We start from the raw sequence: 19,200 nt of genomic DNA, 5'->3' as shown, positions 1-19,200 counted from the left end.
AAATGTCACTTCCTCACTTATGTTTTTGAACTCTTTTACTTTTATCTTCTTGAGCTTAGTGATTTCTCTCACACTACCTGCCCCTGCTCCCGCTGATGCCACTGCTTGTATTTCTTATTCTGGTTTGAAGATACTTAAATAAAAAAAAAGGGAGTAGTTCCTGTACTTTTCAGATAAAATTCTCAACCTATTTAAGTCATTGATAGACAACTACCAAGTATAATAGCAGACATTAAATTCTTCTCTTTCCTTTTTCTGTTTGCTCCTCCTGACTAATTTTATCTTGTTTAATTTTCTCAGAATGTGCGACCTATAACTCAATATTTCAATAGCCAGTTTCTCGAATCGATTCCTCCTTTATTTTATAATAATTTTGCTGACCAAAAGTATACAAATTCCAAAGAAAATAAAAATACATGTTTGTTTTTGACCATTAGCATTTCTAAATGCAATATGGTAGCTGAATTTCTTCCTCTTGACAACACCCAAAGTAATCTTTGAAGCTTGGCGTGTATAGTAGGCCCAACTACTTAGACACATACTATTAAGTTTGTGTACTTGAGTGGAGTTAAGAACAGAAGTTAGAATGATGTAAGATTAGACAGTTTCAACTATTGGAAAGTTACAAAGCTTTAATCTTAGGTGAACTGCAGATTTACATCTGGCTCCAATCTCAGAGCAGATGTTCTATTGTCCTGTTCAATTTTAACTTGTAAACATTTTCTCACCTCTAGAAGTTAATTGAACACTGACAAGGGTGCAGATCATAACACTGATGAAAATAAATAATTGTCTTCCATTAAGAACACATTCACGATTTTCTGATATCTCTTTCTTGAGACCCCCTGAACATTTACTTGTATTTTAGAGGGATTTATAACATCAGGAAGTTAACGAAGTTCAGAACATGATTATTTATGTCAGTGAATTTTCATCTGGGGATCCTAGATTAGCAGCATTACTTGATCTTTGTCATCATTATAATTTGGGTTCTTCCTTTCAAAGTTAGTGGTGTTGAAGTAAGTTGGTTGTTTTCTGTCATAAGATTTCCCATGAAGACATATGTGAGTGTCAAGTGATCTTTTCTTATTTGATTTTCATTTTTTGACCTTCACCTCATGGTCCTTGTTGCAGTACACTGAATTACCAAGCAACAAGCAGGACTTAATATGTCTAAAAATAGCCTAAATGGCTGTAGGCTTTATAGCAGCATATTGCAGTTTGATGTGATGGTTTTGCAACTTGACGTGACACAGTGTGCTAAGTTCGTGCAGAGTGTAACTTGGTTTGGTGAAGTGCAGCATTATTTTTGTGATGACAAAATACTTGGTTATGGGATTCTTTAAGATAACTATCACAGCATACGTAACATAATTGGCATGCTGTTATCAACATGGATAGTAATGCACTATCATTAAATAACTTAAGTGTTTTCTCTCCTTCTATACTTTTCTGCCTGCTGACCTGCCCATCGTGCTGTCCTACCAGGTGTGATAATTACCAGAACTCTTTTTCAAAAAGCTACTCCTTGTCATGATTCGACCAAAAGAGGGATCTTAGCTATCACTGTCACTGTTAACGTTGTCATGGAGTTTTCATCTCTTCGTCCAGATAATTTGATTTAATTTGTTGAATGATTAGAGGTAGTTAAAGGGGAAAATAAAACATTTCATCTAAAGATTTTTCACATCTGGAAACCATTGCACAAAAGAACAGCGGAGGCAGAAACCTTCATCAGATTTGAGTTCCAATTTCTCTATGAGAACTTGAAATACTATAACCAATGGGATCACAAGTATATCATTAGTGTTTAACCTGATATAAATGGAAAACAAATAAGCCATGTGTAAACTACAGTAACATGGTATGAACATAGTTGAAATACTCATAGCTTGAATTGGAATAATTAGCAGAATGTGATTTTATATCTGCATTTCAGAGATTGATTCAACATATTAATGCTCTAAGCTATAATCAAAGTTCAACAAGTCATTCATGTATGTAACTCAACTCTTTGTTTTAAATGATTATTTATTTTTATGATGAGTTCTCAAAATGTTCCTCCTCCTGAACTCTGTCAGGCAGCTTGTTTAAACAATTTAGGAGAACTTCTCCATGATTTCCTGTGTGTAAACACAGAGTCAATGATAAAGTTTCCCTTCCAGGTTCTTTGCGCCATCTCAGATGTGCAATACAGATTGTGTGCTTATCAAAGCATTCTGGATAATATGCTTATCTCAAACTTTCATACCTTGTGGTGGAAAAACTTACAGCAGGGTCCTGCAGAGCAGGCTATGAGTAGGTGGTCTTGGGGATCCATGACCTGAATAACTGGCAAAATTATGATAGATCAGGAGAGAATGAATTGGAATAAAAGTTGGAGTCACTTGGGTTTGTTGAAGGTGTATGCCCAACAAAATACACACAGAGGCTCAAGCATGCAAAATGGGTTTGTTAAGTGGTGAGAAGCTAGTTAGGAGGAATAAGAACACCATTTATGCTCTGAAAATTAATGGGCTAAAGGTTCACAGGGATTCAAGACACATGTTCACAAATCATTAAGTACTGTGGGCTATACACAGACAGAAGAGATTAGGTATTATTAGCTAGCTTAGTCATAGCATCGTGGATCAAAGGTCCTGTTCCTGCACTGTACTGTTCTGTGTCCAATGATGCCGATTAACAAAGCCATGGAATGTGGGGGTAAAGAAATAGAATCCAAAAGCAGTGTAACTATTAACCATGTTCGGACATGTTCTAAATCACCAGTGGCCGTGAATTTAGGAATCAGTCGGGAATCAAGTTGTAGAATCCTAGGAAAACTTTCAGATAGTTGAAAATCCATAAATCACTGCCAAATAATTAAGCATAGATTTTTGAAGCTATACAAGTATGTAAGGCAGACATGAATAGAGCGACATGTTAGAATGAGTAAGGTTATTGTTACACTATGGAGCATAAAGTTTTGATTTATGTCCAGAGACATGAGTAGTAACCAGGCCTTTCACCCTGTAGGCTTGATTGTTAAGTCACTTTTGAATTTCCTGTATTTCTAAACAAACCTGAAGGGAGTAATAATAAACTTGTGAACTCAACCAGTTAACTTAATAATTTGGAAGAATTCTTCTTTATTGAACATCTAATAAAATTTGCCGTTCAAATGATAAGCTATGTGGAAATTATTCAAGTCAGCTATTTTGCCTTGGCTATGAGTTTTAAAATAGTATAAAAGCCCTCACAAATTACGAGAAGATGCTCTGACGACTTATCTGCAATTAATTTTATTCAAAGATGAACATTCAGATTTTATAAATATCAGCACCAGCTGTGTGAAATGATTTATATTTTCAGAGGTGGTAATATTTAATATCAGCTGTAGTTCATACAGATCTTGTGGGACTGGAACTGCAAGCTTTATAACATCCAATGAATGGTTTACAAAGGACAGTAAAACACTACTTGGGAATCTGGCACCAAATTTAAATAGTCTAGAGAAAAATGTTCAGTCTGAAAAAAGGAAATATTCCAAACCCGTTTATGGTGGATTTGAAGGCTACCTTCCTATCTTTGATGAATCAATGCTTCGTAAGCCTCATCTCAAATAATTGATTTTCAACCCAATATGCATAATATATTTTATTGCACATATTTACTGCTTTGCAGAAGTAGCAATTTATAGTTTGAACAAAGATAAATCTTAGAATATAGCTTTGACACATCTCGAAAACACTTTAAGCTATAACAAATAAAATTTGATTTTCTACATGTTTGATTGGCTCTCTCTTGGCCAGATTTACAGGTAGAATGATCTGGAAGATTAGGTCACATGGGATTTATGGGAAGCAAGTGAGGTGGATTCAGAATAGGTTGGATGATAGGAAGCAGAAGGTGATGGTTGAAGGTTAATTTTCCAACCCAAGGGACCTCTGTTATTCATTACATATATAAGTGATCTGGATGTGAATGTACATGGCCTAATTAGCAAGTTTGTTGATGATGCTTAATTAGGGGGTCTTTTTGATAGTGAAGCAGGTTACTGTGAATTGCACTGAGATCCTGATCAGTAAGATGGGCAGAAGAATGGCAAATGTATTTCAACTTAGGTGATGAAGGAGATGATGCATTTTGGATATTCAAACTAGGGGAGGACCCATGCAGTGAAAGACAGGGCACTGATGAGTGGTGTAGAACAGGAACCAAGTGCACAGTTCACTGAAAGCAGGCATGCAAGTGAACAGCAAACACGAGGAAATCTGCAGATGCTGGAATTTCAAGTAACACACATAAAAGTTGCTGGTGAATGCAGCAGGCCAGGCAGCATCGCTAGGAAGAGGTACAGGAGACGTTTCGGGCCGAGTCCTGACGAAGGTTCCCGGCCAGAAATGTTGACGGTACCTCTTCCTAGAGATGCTGCCTGGCCTGCTGCGTTCACCAGCATTTTGTGTGTGTTACATGCAAGTGAATAGGGTGGTGAGGAAGGTGTTTAGCATATGCTGACCTTCATCAGTGCATGCATTGAGTTGAGGATTAGGGACATAATGTTGCAGTTATATAAATCATTGGTAAGACTGTGTTTGGAGTATAGTGTACAGTTTTGGTCACCTTGTTGTAGGAAAGACATTATCAAGTTGGAGAGGATGCAGAAGAGATGTACAAGGATGTTGCTTGGAATAAAGGGCCTGAGTTACAGACAGAGGTTGACCACTGTGGATCACTATTCATTGGAGCATAGAATGAGAAGCAATGTCGTTGTTTTGTAAAGTCATGAGGGGTTTAGATAAGGTGGATGGTCATAGTCTTTTCCCCAGGATTGAGGTAGATAGTACAAATACAAATAAGAGGGAAGAGATTTAAATGAGATCAGAGAGGTAACTTTTTAACAGAGTTATTACGTACGTGGGATGAACTCCCAGAGGAAGTAGTTGAGGCTGGTACTATTGCAAATTTTAAGAGGGATTTAGATGGGTACCTGGAGGGGAAGGGGCTTAAAGGGTTATGGGCTGATTGTAGGCTTCTGAGACTAGAAGAGAGGATGCCAGTCCCATGTGGTCAGCAAGGACTAGTTGGGCCAAAGGGCCTTTTCCCATTCTGTGTTATTCTGACTCTATAATTTTAATGCTACTTTGGCGAATGTTGGCAATAACTAACGCTATGTAGTTCCACATTCATTATCAAACAAAATTTGCTATCTCGCCTCATTACACAAGCTATCAAACAATTCAGACTTTAATAAGTATTTGAAGAGGGAAATGGAGGTTGGGGTAGAGTACCAGAGAAGTATTTGAAGGTGATGAAAGATTAATTGAAATAGGCGAATATTTAGCAGATGAAATTTAATGCTCCTCAATTCTAAAATGGATCCAAGAGCAGGGGGATGTGTATGGAAAATATGAGACTGCAGAGGCAGATGTGTATATTGTTCAGTGAAAGTGGTGGGTCAGGTTGAAAAAGTGATTGGAAAGGTAAGTAGGATTCAGTGGCTTATAAATGAAGGAATAGAATACAAGGACATAAAAGTCAAAATGAACCTTTATTAAACACCAGATTTGGCCGCAGCTGGAGTATTGTCTAATTCTAGGAGCCACAGTTTAGGAATGACGAATGAGGGCTTTAGTAGTAGTTTGCTAAAATTATTCTAGTTTTGAGAGACTAGTTATTAAGAACTTGGTCGTGTTGTTATTGTTAAGAGAGATGTTAGAGATTTTTTTAAAGTAATGTATGGACAGGACTGAATAGAGCGAGATTGTTCCAAATAGTACTGTTTTTAAAAACAACTAGGAGATATAAAATGAAAATGGTTGATAAGAACTAAAAATGCCATGAGGGAAAATCTTAGTAGTGAATGCCTTTAAGTTCAGGAAAGTAATTCCAGAGGAAGTACAAGACACAGATTCCATTGTAGCGTTCAAAAGGGAGCTGGATAAGTATCTAAATGAAGTTATAGTAGGCTATAGGAGTGGGTTGATGGGGGGAGTGTGACTAGCTGGATTGCTGTTACAAAAAATTGGTAGAGACTCAACAGATCAATTAGCTTCCTTTGTGTTGTAGCCATTTTGTGCAATTGAACCAGTTAATAAAGCTCCAATCTGCTTCTGCGGCCCTGGCAATGAAGTTCCTCAGTTTGCTTCTGGATTCAATAGACTTATCCTGAAATCAAGTTTCTCTTCAATTCTCCTTCATGTGCCAGTATCCTAGACTGCATGCTTTTCAAATTTCCAGGGGATACCTGTTGATCAGTGGTCTGTATTTGATGAATTCTCCAAGGAACTTTTTGAGTCATAAAGGAAGATTTCCTGCCTTGTAGTTGTGATACAATGGCCAGTATGTTTGCTCCATGTATTCTTGATAAATTATAGGATTCGATTCCTTGCCAACTTTTCCATTACAGTTATTGTTTGTGGTAAATGCATATAAAGTTATTCTTTTGCAGATGAAACCAGGGATACCTCTCATAGGACTTCCATTCTGTGGATGGCCACCTGGAGTACTCAATCCAAGTATTGCCTTTTCCTCACCTGGCCTGGGTGTAGGCTTTGGATTAACAGAAGGAAATGCAAATCCTTTTCTGTTACCCAGCATTTCTGCAGATGAATCACCAGCACCACAAAATGAAAAACTGCAGAATAGTGCACCTTGTATAGTTGAAGCAACAAAATCAGTGGATTATCCTAGTCCAAGGCCAATTGCAGAAGGTAAGTGTTATGTATTGTGCTATATGCAGTCATAGATATATCCGACATTGTGATTTGCCTAGCAGTCTTAAATTGCAGTTAACTTTTTTCAGCCAAGTTAAACATCACACATTCTGCTACTGTAGAGGGTAAATTTGTTTAGTTCATTACTTTTTGACAATTTATGCATTCAGTTTTAGTTTCAACTTTGTTGGTTTAAGTAGTGCTGATTGGGGGATAAACTCCATTATGCTTATGACCAAAAAATAAAGGTTTCCAAGCATGAGTAATTATTGCATCATTGTATGTTTGTGGAAACTAATTTCAGTGGATTAAAGAAAACAAATTGTACACTTTGTTTACCAACTTTATACGTTCATATAAGTGAGTACTTTGTTTTCAAAATCTGAATCTTCCAAATAAATCGTTTGTAAATTTCTGGACTGAATGCCTGTTGCTGGGTAAAACTTGGAAGATTGCTTGAAATAGAGACATGCTCCATGATCCATCTGTTGGATGGAACCAGCTACTGTTTTCACCTTGGTAGTAGCAAATGGAATAAATGAGGAAGGAGCAGCTGAAGAATGCGGTGCCATTTATCAACAGTGCGCAATGACAAAAGAGCAGTCAGAATAATTAACTGATTGCTTCTCTCAAGCCATCCTTTACATCTCTAATACTTAGTATTGCATAGCCCTGCCTACCATAATCCAGGAATTCCCTTGTATCTTGGGAGTTCTTAAAAACTAGAATCAAATCCACCAAACTATTTGGAAATAAATTTATTAAATAACACTATTCCAGCCATAAATAGGTAATGGAAGTAATTCTAATTGGCCTATGCTAGTTTGTAGAACCTCTCGTATGATTGTTCACTTAGTTTCATGCTCCAATTAAGTATTTTTCTGTGTGAGAACACCAAGGAGCACTTAATTTTCTACTGAGTATTGGCATCCAAAGCTACAATACCAACTGTCCAAGCTTCCAATATGGTTTAAGAAGAAGAAGAAAGCTATTGGAGACTTCATGCTGATGGATGTTCCTGTTGTGTTAGAGGTGATTGTTTAATTCACCTTGGACAGAATCATTGTCATGCACGACTCTGCTGGCAAGATGCCATGCAACTAAGGAATTTGCAATTTATCCCTATTAGCCTATTATGATTATGTGATCTTGGCCCTCCAAATCAACCTCTAAGTGCTCTGCATCATAGGAAGTATGCTGTATTTCCCTCTGGAAGGAAAACACTGGTATTAATCATAACTTCTTAAAAACTATATATCTTTTCCCATTCTTGTAATGTTAGGTTCTAACTTAAAGGTGAAGGTAAAATAATACTTAATCATCCAGAAAATTGAACTTGATATCCTGAAAGAGGAAAGGTATTTCTACATCCTGAATATGTGTAAAACTAAGGTTTAGCTTTTGCTACATTTTTACTCTACTTTTGACAGCCAGTGGCTTTTTAAAGTTGCATCTTGTCCATATTTTGCCATATATTATATTATTATAGATAATGTCATTAGCTATGTTATTGTGGTGGAATTAGTTTTGCTATACTTGCCTTTAGATACATTCTGTTTTTAAAAAAAAAACAACTGGTTACAACAACATTTGACCTGAATTATCTTGATTAGATGCCATTCAGACACTTAAATTGTTTGAATCTTCATATTGAACAATAGAATGTACTGGAAGCTTTCAGTGAGATCAAGTGTACTGTATATTTTTTTACTTAAGAAATGCAGCAAGGATGGTGGAGAATAATCGATCCTGAGGAGATGAAGACTCTATTCAAAGTACTTCATCTCAGGGGAATAAGAGAAAAGGCTATGCAGAAACAGCTTCAAAAACACATGGATTACATCAGTCAGGCCTGCACCAGAAGTAAAGATGGTATGTTGTTAAACATTGTTCTGTCTGTATTTGAATGATTGAATTTATTTTGATTTTCTCAAATTACTTGTTATTAAGTGTTAAAGCGATAGGAGTACAAACTTTATAATTCAATTCAAGTTTAATTGTCATTCAACTATACTTGAATCCCCATGAATACAGCTGAACAAGACAGCGTTACTGTGGGGCTAAGGTGCAAAACACAGTACCAAACATCACACGGCAGAAAGTACACACAACCATATAAAGATATCAGTAAGATACAACCATGCAATAAAAAAAAGTCCAGACTTGAGCCACAATAGAGCATATCTTCTGCTGCGCGAACACTGGGGGCAGCACCATCTTCAACTTGGACGCCATGCCACACCACCCCTTGGAGGAGCATACCAGCTCCAACACCTCTCTCCTGACGGCCGTAAACAGGCGACACTGCAGGTTGAGGCCATATACTAAATTTGTATTAGAATAATTAATTGCCACCAAACCATTTTAAACAATTCAAAATTATTTCTCATTTAGTTGCAATATTTGAAGTAAATAAGGATGATGAAGAAAACCAAGTTACTGATGCAGCTATGCGTAACTGGTCAACAGAGGATCAAGCATTTGAAATTGATGTAGCCATTCTTCAGCAAGTTGAAGAACTGGAAAGGAAAGTGGCATCAGCAAGTCTCCAAATTAAGGTAAGGGACTATTTTGGTAACATTTTGAAAATCAATATGAAAGCTTGCATGAATTAATGAAAACAAAAGGCTGATAAAATATTAGGTTAAAATGCATGAAATAATAATTAGCAATAGCAATGAATATGAGTAATTTTACAATTAAAACCAGGTGCAGTGATGATTCTACTGTTTCCAGCATGTTAAGTGGATTAATAAACCAAAAAGATGGTCTAGTAATCCTAGGAACTAAAATTCCAATCCAGCAGTGGTTCTTTGGGAAAATTAATGATTTCAGAAATCTCAATGAAGAGATTAATATTGGTAAAAGTAGCTGTGTGTCTTTCAGGTTGTTGTTTTAAAAAAGGTTGATTCATTACTTATCTTTAGAGATGGAAACTTACCCATTTGACACTGCATATGAATTTAATCCCATTCCAATGTGATTCACTTTCATCTGCCTCCTGAAGTGGATTAGCAAATTAATCTAATGTATTAAAATTAGATGAAATAAAGCCTGGCAAGAGATCAACAGACTGGAGTGAGATGGGGATGCACTCACCCGAATCAGTTAAATTTTCTTTTCATTGGTAACAAAGATGGTGGAATTCTGGTACAAATTGTACATTAATAGCCTGCTTTTAATTGGTAGAATGAACTAGTTGGATTTAGCTGCCAGAGTGGGCTTGTGATAGAATCATTCTGAGGGAATAACCTGTTAGGAGGCCATGGTAACCTACGATGCAAATATGTCTGAGTGAGGAAAGGTACGACTTTCTCACATTGCGTACACGCTCCATCGTGCTTTGTAATGCTAATAGAAACATAGAAACATAGAAAATAGGTGCAGGAGTAGGCCATTCGGCCCTTCGAACCTGCACCGCCCTTTATTATGATCATGGCTGATCATCCAACTCAGAACACCGCCCCAGCCTTCCCTCCATACCCCCTGACCCCCGTAGCCACAAGGGCCATATCTAACTCCCTCTTAAATATAGCCAATGAACTGGCCTCAACTGTTTCCTGTGGCAGAGAATTCCACAGATTCACCACTCTCTGTGTGAAGAAATTTTTCCTAATCTCGGTCCTAAAAGGCTTCCCCTCTATCCTCAAACTGTGACCCCTCGTTCTGGACTTCCCCAACATCGGGAACAATCTTCCTGCATCTAGCCTGTCCAATCCCCTTAGGATCTTATACGTTTCAATCAGATCCCCCCTCAATCTTCTAAATTCCAACGAGTACAAGCCCAGTTCATCCAGTCTTTCTTCATATGAAAGTCCTGCCATCCCAGGAATCAATCTGGTGAACCTTCTCTGTACTCCCTCTATGGCAAGGATGTCTTTCCTCAGATTAGGGGACCAAGACTGCACACAATACTCCAGGTGTGGTCTCACCAAGGCCTTGTACAACTGCAGTAGTACCTCCCTGCTCCTGTACTCAAATCCTCTCGGTATAAATGCCAGCATACCATTTGCCTTTTTCACCGCCTGCTGTACCTGCATGCCCACTTTCAATGACTGGTGTATAATGACACCCAGGTCACGTTGCATCTCCCCTTTTCCTAATCGGCCACCATTCAGATAATAATCTGTTTCCTATTTTTACTACCAAAGTGGATAACTTCATATTTATCCACATTAAATTGCATCTGCCATGAATTTGCCCACTCACCCAACCTATCCAAGTCACCCTGCATCCTCTTAGCATCCTCCTCACAGCTAACACTGCCACCCAGCTTCGTGTCATCCGCAAACTTGGAGATGCTGCATTTAATTCCCTCATCCAAGTCATTAATATATATTGTAAACAACTGGGGTCCCAGCACTGAGCCTTGCGGTACCCCACTAGTCACCGCCTGCCATTCTGAAAAGGTCCCGTTTATTCCCACTCTTTGCTTCCTGTCTGCTAACCAACTCTCCACCCACACCAATACCTTACCCCCAATACCGTGTGCTTTAAGTTTGCACACTAATCTCCTGTGTGGGACCTTGTCAAAAGCCTTCTGAAAATCCAAATATACCACATCCACTGGTTCTCCCCTATCCACTCTACTAGTTACATCCTCAAAAAATTCTATGAGATTCGTCAGACATGATTTTCCTTTCACAAATCCATGCTGACTTTGTCCGATCATTTCACCGCTTTCCAAATGATGTACAAACGAGAAAATCTGCAGATGCTGGAAATCCAAGCAACACACAAAATGCTGGAGAAATGCCAGGCTGCATCTATGGGAGAGTACAGTCGACGTTTCGAGCCAGGACCCTTCGGTAGCACTAACAACGTGCAAACTGGCACAAAAGTAAAATAGTTAAGATGACAAAATATTCTGCATGTCAACAGAATGGGCCAAGAACTGGAGCCTGGATATGCTTAATAGATTACATACCTAACTACTGAATGTGGAGTTTACTAAAGGTGACAAATAAGTTGAGGGGATTGATAAACATCAACTATTATTGAAATAAGCAGGACTAGCTGCTTAATGTTACAATATTCCAGACAAGGGGAGAGGGTTACAAAACAGAAACAGGGGAGAAAAGCATTATTGGTTTAAAGAAACAATCAAAGCCAAGTGGCAGAGATAAAATAGCATATCCTCTCTTTCCGACACCTCTGCTCTCACCCCTTCTAGGAAGAGCAAGAGCAAAGTTCCTCTGGTCCTTGCCTTCTACTCCTTTCCAATTTATGATAGCATTGACAAGGTTGTGCTACCAGTTATGCAATCCCTCCCCTCCCGTTTCAACATTTCAAAGGGTTGCACCCTTCCCAACAACCTGATAAAATTCCGCTGCCCCCACTGACTACTTTCTTTCTTATGGCACTTCTCTGTGCAACCACGCAAGGTGCTGCACCTGACTTTTCTCCTTTCCCTTCCCACTCAAACAGTCTTTTTAGGTGAAACAACAATTCATTTGCACTTCTTCCAAGCTGTAGTACTGCAGTCAGAGGTAAATTATCCTCTAATTGGAGAAACAAAATGCAGATTGGCTGAAACTGCTCTCCCGAGCACCAGTGTTCCTTCCACAGGAGTGACTGAGCTTCTAGTTGCCTGCCAGTTTAATTCCCCATGCTGCTCTCACTTTGATCTCTCAAACTGTGGTGGCCTGCAGGGTTACAGTGAGACCCAAAGCAAGCACGATGCATCAGCTCATCTTCCATCTGGGCAAGTTGCAGCTTGCAGGACTTGATAGTGAATTTTTCAACTTTACATAATATTTTTTCTTTCTGTTACTGTTAGAAAAGGCCATTTTGCTTGCCAGCCCTTTTTTCTTTGCCTTTCATTTATGTAGTTTTGTTTGCTAGGCATGTGGCAGTAGATCAGACTATACAATATTACATAGACTATGTAACATTAGCAACGTATCACAAAGACAAAGGAGTTTATTTACCCTTTAACTGCCAAGTTATTCCATCATATCTGATAAATTCCCTTTGTTCCACCCCTGCCTTCTTCACGACCTAGACTAACTATTTTTCACTTTCTCTGTTCTGATGAAGAATGCCACAGCACATTGCTGAGTACTTCCTGCATTTTGCATAATATTCCCAGACTGCATTCAGTGAACACACGTCAAGAAACTAGGAGCTGGATAGGCTACCATGCCAATTAACTCTACTCTGCCATGCAATATGGCCATGGCTGATTTATATTAGCTTCTAATCCTCTTCTGTCCCAGTTTCCCATAACCCTCAATTTCTCACTCTTTCAAATATTTAGCTATCTCCAGTTTAAATTAACTTATCTAATGATCTGGCCTCCACCATCCTTGGGGACAGAGAATTTTGGAGAAGTTCTACCTTCTTAAGAGAATACATTTTTTCATGCATCTCAGTTTTAAATCACTGAAATCTTATTTTGTAGCTGTGTCTCCTTGTTCGTGACTCTCCCACAAGTGAAAATATCTCTACTGTTTTAGGATCTTGCATGTTTGAATAAAGTCACCCATCATTCTTCTAACCTCCAGTGAATACAGATACAGACTCAAACTTAATGGGACAGTCTTTTCATTCCAGATACACCTTGGTGAATCTCCTTTGGACTGCCTCTGGTGTTACCATATTGTTTTTTCAGATAGGAGAATTGAAACTGTGCACAGTAATCTAGGTGTGACCACGCTGATGCCTTTAAGTGCAATAAAACCTCCTTATTCTTAAACCCTGATCTCTTCTCAATAAAGGCCAGCATGTTGTTTGTGTTTTCTGCTTTCTTTTTGATTCAATGTAGCAGAGTCCTTTGATCCCTCTGAACTTATTTGCTCTCTCTCTGCATTTAGATCCTTGTCATTTGATTTCTCTTGCCTAAGTGCCTGACCTTGTGCATTTCCACTTTAAACTTAATTTGCCAGGGTTTCACCCAGTCACCCAATTTGTAAACCTGTATATATGCCATTGCAGAAAAAGTGTCTTCATCATAATATACCCTTCCACCTATTTTTGTATCATTGGCACACTTAAAAAATTCTCTTTCTGCAGGTCTTTAATGTAGAGAGTAAACAATTGGGAGTTAAGAACTGTTCCCCCAGGTACTTCACTAGTTGTATCCTTCCAACCTGAAAGGACCCATTTACTCCAACTTTGTTTTCTATGTATCAGTTTGTTTTTAATCTTATTCTAACACTCCCTCCAGTACCTTTTGTGTTCTTAATTGATGCAACGAACTCTTTTGTGGCACCTTGCCAATGCCTTTTGGAATCTGAAAACACATTTACAGATTTCACTCCATCATCTCTCCCTGTCATGTCCTCAAAGAATTGGAGCTAATTTGTCAACTCAAACATGATGTACTTTCCATGTTGACAGGTTTGATTATATTTAGCTTTTCTAAATGATTAGTTATTTCCTCTTTGATTATTAACTCCAGCTTCTTGCCAACAATAGATGTTAAGCTAAATGATCTATGGCTTTCTTGCCTGCCTTCATCCCTTTTTGAGCAAGGAGTCATCCTGACTAAATTGCTACAGGGTTAATAAGATCAGAGAGTTAACTGTGCCTCAAAGATTGGTATGAGAGAAGTGAGATTGAATTTAGTTTTGTTTGTATGGAACATTGGCACCAGTATTGAGAATGGTCTCCACCTCAACCATGCTGTGACCAAGGTCCTGGTGAATGCCTAACTAGGGCCATGGAAAACTCTGGTGTGATTGAGGGAATTACAGTTCCCATACCAGGCAGTGATGCAGTCAGCCAGGATGCTCTCAATTGTCCCCCTGTAATAAGTCTTCAGGATTTGGGGACTCATGCCAAACTATTTCAGCTATCTGGCTACCTTATTTATAACTCATGGCAACTACAGTTTGTTTTGACATTACACTGAGACCCTGCTTAATGCTGAGGATGCATTCCTTGGAGGTGGAGTGCCATGCAGGGTCATTATAACATTACATGAATGAACATGTGTGCCCGATTTAAAAAAAATATCAAACCCATGATATGATATACTATTTTATGTGGACACAGTAATTTGTTAACTTGTGGAGGAACAAACATACAAATAGGCCTAACCTGTGGAGTGGAGCAGCATCACATTGTGGCAGCAGGGAGAAGTGGTGGTGGTTACATCTTAGAGTAGGGACCCAGCTGTGGGTCCTCTAACTTTGGCTTCTTCTTCAAGTAAGCTTTGAGATTTGACTGCCTTTCCTCAAGTTTCTTCTCATGAAACAGTTCTCAGTAGCATGAAATCATGTCGCGAATAACCCTTTGCCTTATTGCTTCACTCCCAGTCAGGATCACTATTGACGAACTGGTCCATGATTCGTATGATTGTAGTGATGCTTGTGGTGGGGTTTCTTGCTGGTGTTTCCTGGGCTGCTGTGCTGTTTGCACTAGCCGCTTCACCAGAGATACGTGTGCCATGGAGGTTACTGTGCTGTTTAAATCCATCAAACCAATCTCTGTTGGCTGTGAATGTTACCGATGTATCATGTTCTTCTTGAATATGATTGAAGATGCTTCCAGCTGGCTTAGGGGCTTTCTTTGTTGTGTTTGGTCATCCACCCATTTATTTGGTCTATTTTCCTTTTTTTTTCCCCAAACAAATGGCTCCTTGAACAAGTCACCTTCATTAATGATAACTCTGAGGTCATTGTTGTAGAAGCTTTTATCTTGTCTGTATATTTTTTAGCAATTGTGCTGATCATTGATGCAGCCAATTTCAAAGAGGCGCCAACGTCACCCTGACGCTCACCAGCTTCCAAAGGCAGTATCACTTGCAGTTCCACATCCATGCTAATACTTTTCCTAGACATCTTAGATGTACCACCCTCACAGAAAGTTGTAGGCCATTTCCAGACCTTATGGCTGAAAAAAATATGGAATAAATGGTGAAGGAGCAAGAACGTTTACATGGGCGGGGGAGGCGGAGCGTGAACTATTCCACAATTGGCTGTGAATGGCTCAGGGCCTATGTAAAACAGTCTCATTGGCTGATTGAATGTTTACTGTAATGGTGGCTGTTCTTGAGAAGTTTTAAGTGTTCTTTAGAATGAGTTTTTGTTATTTTAAAACATTTTAGTAAAGAATTGAATAACTGTGTTGTAACGAATCAGTGCTATGCAGGGCCTGAGTCAAATTCCACCCACCCTCACCCACCCTCACCCACTTCTATCCTGCGATATCGTGCTCTCATTTCGTTCTGATTTATTCTTGAAACCATTCCCAGATCTATCTAGTTTAAAGCCCTGTCTACCCCCTGGTCCCAGCGCCATTTCAGATGAAACCCATCCCAGTGAAACAGCTCTCTTGTTCCTCAGTAATGGTGCCAGTATTCTGTGAATTAAACCCCATTTCTACCATACTGTGCTTTGAGCCACATACCTTTCTAATCCTTTTTAGCCTTTTCCAACTTTGGAGAGTTGGTGACAGTCTCCTTAGTAGAGAAGTCCTTGTGAAGCCACTTGCACAGGATTCATCAGTCGAAAGTTCCAAAATTGTAATCTAATCATAAACCAATCTTCTGTTCTTGGACTCACTTTACACCGCATGCTGTCGGAGCAGTGCTGCCAGGATAATCAAGGACACGACCCACCCAGCCAACACACTTTTTGTCCCTCTTCCCTCCAGGAGAAGGATCAGGAGCTTGAAGACTCTTACGGCCAGATTTGGGAACAGCTTCTTTCCAACTGTGATAAGACTGCTGAACGGATCCTGACTGGGATCTGGGCCGTACCCTCCAAATGTCTGGACCTGCCTCTCGTTTTTTTTTTTGCACTACCTTACTTCCCCTTTTCTATTTTCTATTTATGATTTATAATTTAAATTTTTACTATTTTCTATCGATTTGTACTCCAGGGAGCGCGAAGCGCAGAATCAAATATCGCTGTGATGATTGTACGCTCTAGTATCAATTGTTTGGCAATGATAAAGTAAAGTAATGAAAATGAATGGAGTACAATGTATTTTACTGAGGATGTCAAGTGACTTTTGGGACGTATGGTAGTGGCGATTCTGTGCTCATGCGGTCTTTTGTTCTTCTGGGTGGTGATTTTCATTTGTGAGGAGCAGACAAAATGAACTGTAAATGCAAGGTTGCTGATTGTGGAGGGAGGGAGTGATGAGGGTGATGGTGAATCCTAATGTAGATGATACTGGATGGTGTTTCAGTTGTAAGTGCAGTATAGCACATTTCTAATGTGAACCCTGTGGATGATGAAGTCAGGTTGATTTGTTCATCACAGGTTTCCCATCCTCTGTGAGCACAATTTTTATTTGAATGATCCAGTCAAGTTTCTTCTCCCTTCTGTGTTGTTTGGTGATGTTAATGCCAGAGAGAGAGGTTTGGATTCTTTCTTGTCAGAGATGAACACTGGTTGGTCCTTGTGTAGTTTGAGTATTATTTGCATCTTAATAGCCCAAGTCTAACTATTGTCCAGGCACTACTTCATTATGTGAAGATCTGAGAAAGGAGCTCAGTATTGTAATTCAGTGAGTTTTTCTACTACTGACCTCATTATCATCACACACGATGCAGTTGAAGATTTCTGGACTCAGAATTCCAGAGCAACGTTCTAGATCAGTGGTTCTAATCTTTTTGTGTGCCATGGACCAATACCATTAAGCAAGGGGTCTGTTGAATTTCATGACATATGCCGGTGATAGTATATCTGATTATGATTCAAATTATGACCCCAGTTTGAGAACACCTGTTCTTGACTGAAATTATAACTTTTGACAACTTTAGCTGTTTGAGTGCATTCCCCTCCAAAATCTATTGTCTTCACTTTAATCATTGTTCCATGATGTCATATTTGATCAAATTCTTTGTTGGTATGACTTCACCTCTAACATGAGATGCTTGAAGATAAGAGCTTTTGGAGTGATGCTACAGTGAAGTTTAAGGTTTGGTGTTACTGACTATCAGGGAGCATGTTGTTGAGCAAGTGCTGTTTGATACATCATTGTCAATAACACCATTCATTGTTTGAGAATCAACAAGTAGTGAAGTATTAGGAAGGTTGATGTACTTTGTGCCGTGTGTGGGCAATTTTCCTCTCTGTTGAGATAGTTGCCAGTGTTACATCTCATACAATTCAGATTACTTCAAGGTGAAATTAGTTTTGGTCCATATGTTTGTTTGTTTATTTTATTTAGGGATTCAATGCAGAATAGGCCCTTCCGGCCCTTTAAGCTGTGCCACCAGCAACCCACCTGGTCTCATCATGGGTCAATTTACCATGACCAATTAACCTACTGACTGCTATGCGTTTGGACTGTGGTAGGAAATCAGAGCACCCGGAGGAAACTCATGCATTCACAGGGAGGAAGTTCAGAATCCTTACAGGTGTCACTTGAATGGAACTCCTAACTCTGACCTAACCACTACATTGCCCCAAATTCTGAGCATTGTGGTTGAAGGTTTTATTGCATCCAGTGCAATCAGTGTTTTCTTGATGTCAGGTGGACTGAATCGAATGCAGACTCAACTAAAGTATGTAAGCAGCTTAACACCTCCTGGATGAAGATGACGGAAAAGCTTTCAGCCTCCTTATTGCATTTACCTGCTGGGCTTAGTTAAAACTGAGGAGGTGAACATTGGTGGAACTTTCTCCTCCCATTGCTTAGTTATGGCCATGGTGAGCATGTATATTCATCAGTTGCCACTTCATTGGGTATGAGTGATGCTGCCCCAAGCACGCTGTCCTACATTCCTCACTGAAGATATTTGATTCCTTTACTTGAAACTGAGATAATGGTGTTACCCTAGACCAAGAGGGACTATGTATTGCTCACCTCTATAACTACAGTCTTAAATGCCTCCTACGACCGTTGACTCAATAAGAATAAAACGGATTGGTTTGACCCTATGCAATTCTGTTCCTCTCTAATTTTATCTTTAACCAGCTTTCCTCATGGCCCTATTTCATGGTCATCTTTACTGACACTAGTATTGCATTCCACATGTGGTGGAATTTGAACTTTTTTAGGTTATTGATCCAGTCTCTAAATTACTCATCCATGTGCTACTATTCAGGATTTTAAAAGCAAACAAAAAAACTGATTTTCTGATTGGTATACCGGCCATTCTTAATCATCTTAAATTACTCTGCTAAATGTTTTAATTGTCAGTCATTAAGACTATAAACCCTTTTATTAGACAATGATAAATCTGAAGTCCTTTAAGCAAATTCTGTTAGAGATAAATGGTAGTTGCATTTTAGTTACCGAAGAAACCAAATGTGGCCTTGTGCTGATAGGTCATGCCCACCAAGGTTTTTTTTGACATAGACACACAGAGCACGACAGTACAGAAACAGAAACATGAGAAAGTCTGGAGATGTTGGAAATCCAAAGCAACACATGCACAAAATGCTGGAGGAACTCAGCAGGTCAAGCAACATCTATGGAAACGAATAAACAGTCAACATTTTGGGCCGAGACCTTTCTTTATGGCTGAAAAGGAAGGGGGAAGACGCCAATGTAAATCAAAAGTTGGGGGGGGGGGAGGAAGGAGGATAACTTGAAGGTGATA

At 39.0% G+C, this 19,200-nt stretch overlaps 1 protein-coding gene across 13 annotated transcripts in view; it reads left to right on the top strand.

Moving 5' to 3' along the window:
- baz2ba (bromodomain adjacent to zinc finger domain, 2Ba) overlaps positions 1 to 19,200 on the top strand; it is a 252,745-nt gene that overhangs the window by 211,209 nt on the left and 22,336 nt on the right. For all 13 annotated transcript variants that reach the window (XM_072261994.1, XM_072261996.1, XM_072262004.1 and 10 more), the window contains 3 exons: positions 6,431 to 6,692; positions 8,412 to 8,567; positions 9,090 to 9,253. In XM_072261994.1, coding sequence (XP_072118095.1) covers positions 6,431 to 6,692; positions 8,412 to 8,567; positions 9,090 to 9,253 — 582 coding nt within the window. The remainder of the gene's footprint in view (positions 1 to 6,430; positions 6,693 to 8,411; positions 8,568 to 9,089; positions 9,254 to 19,200) is intronic.

The sequence above is a fragment of the Mobula birostris genome, chromosome 6, assembly GCF_030028105.1.
Source record: "Mobula birostris isolate sMobBir1 chromosome 6, sMobBir1.hap1, whole genome shotgun sequence".
Lineage (NCBI taxonomy): Eukaryota > Metazoa > Chordata > Chondrichthyes > Myliobatiformes > Myliobatidae > Mobula > Mobula birostris.
The sequence above is the reverse complement of the archived record's forward strand: the minus strand, read 5'-3'. Positions and strand labels throughout refer to the sequence as shown.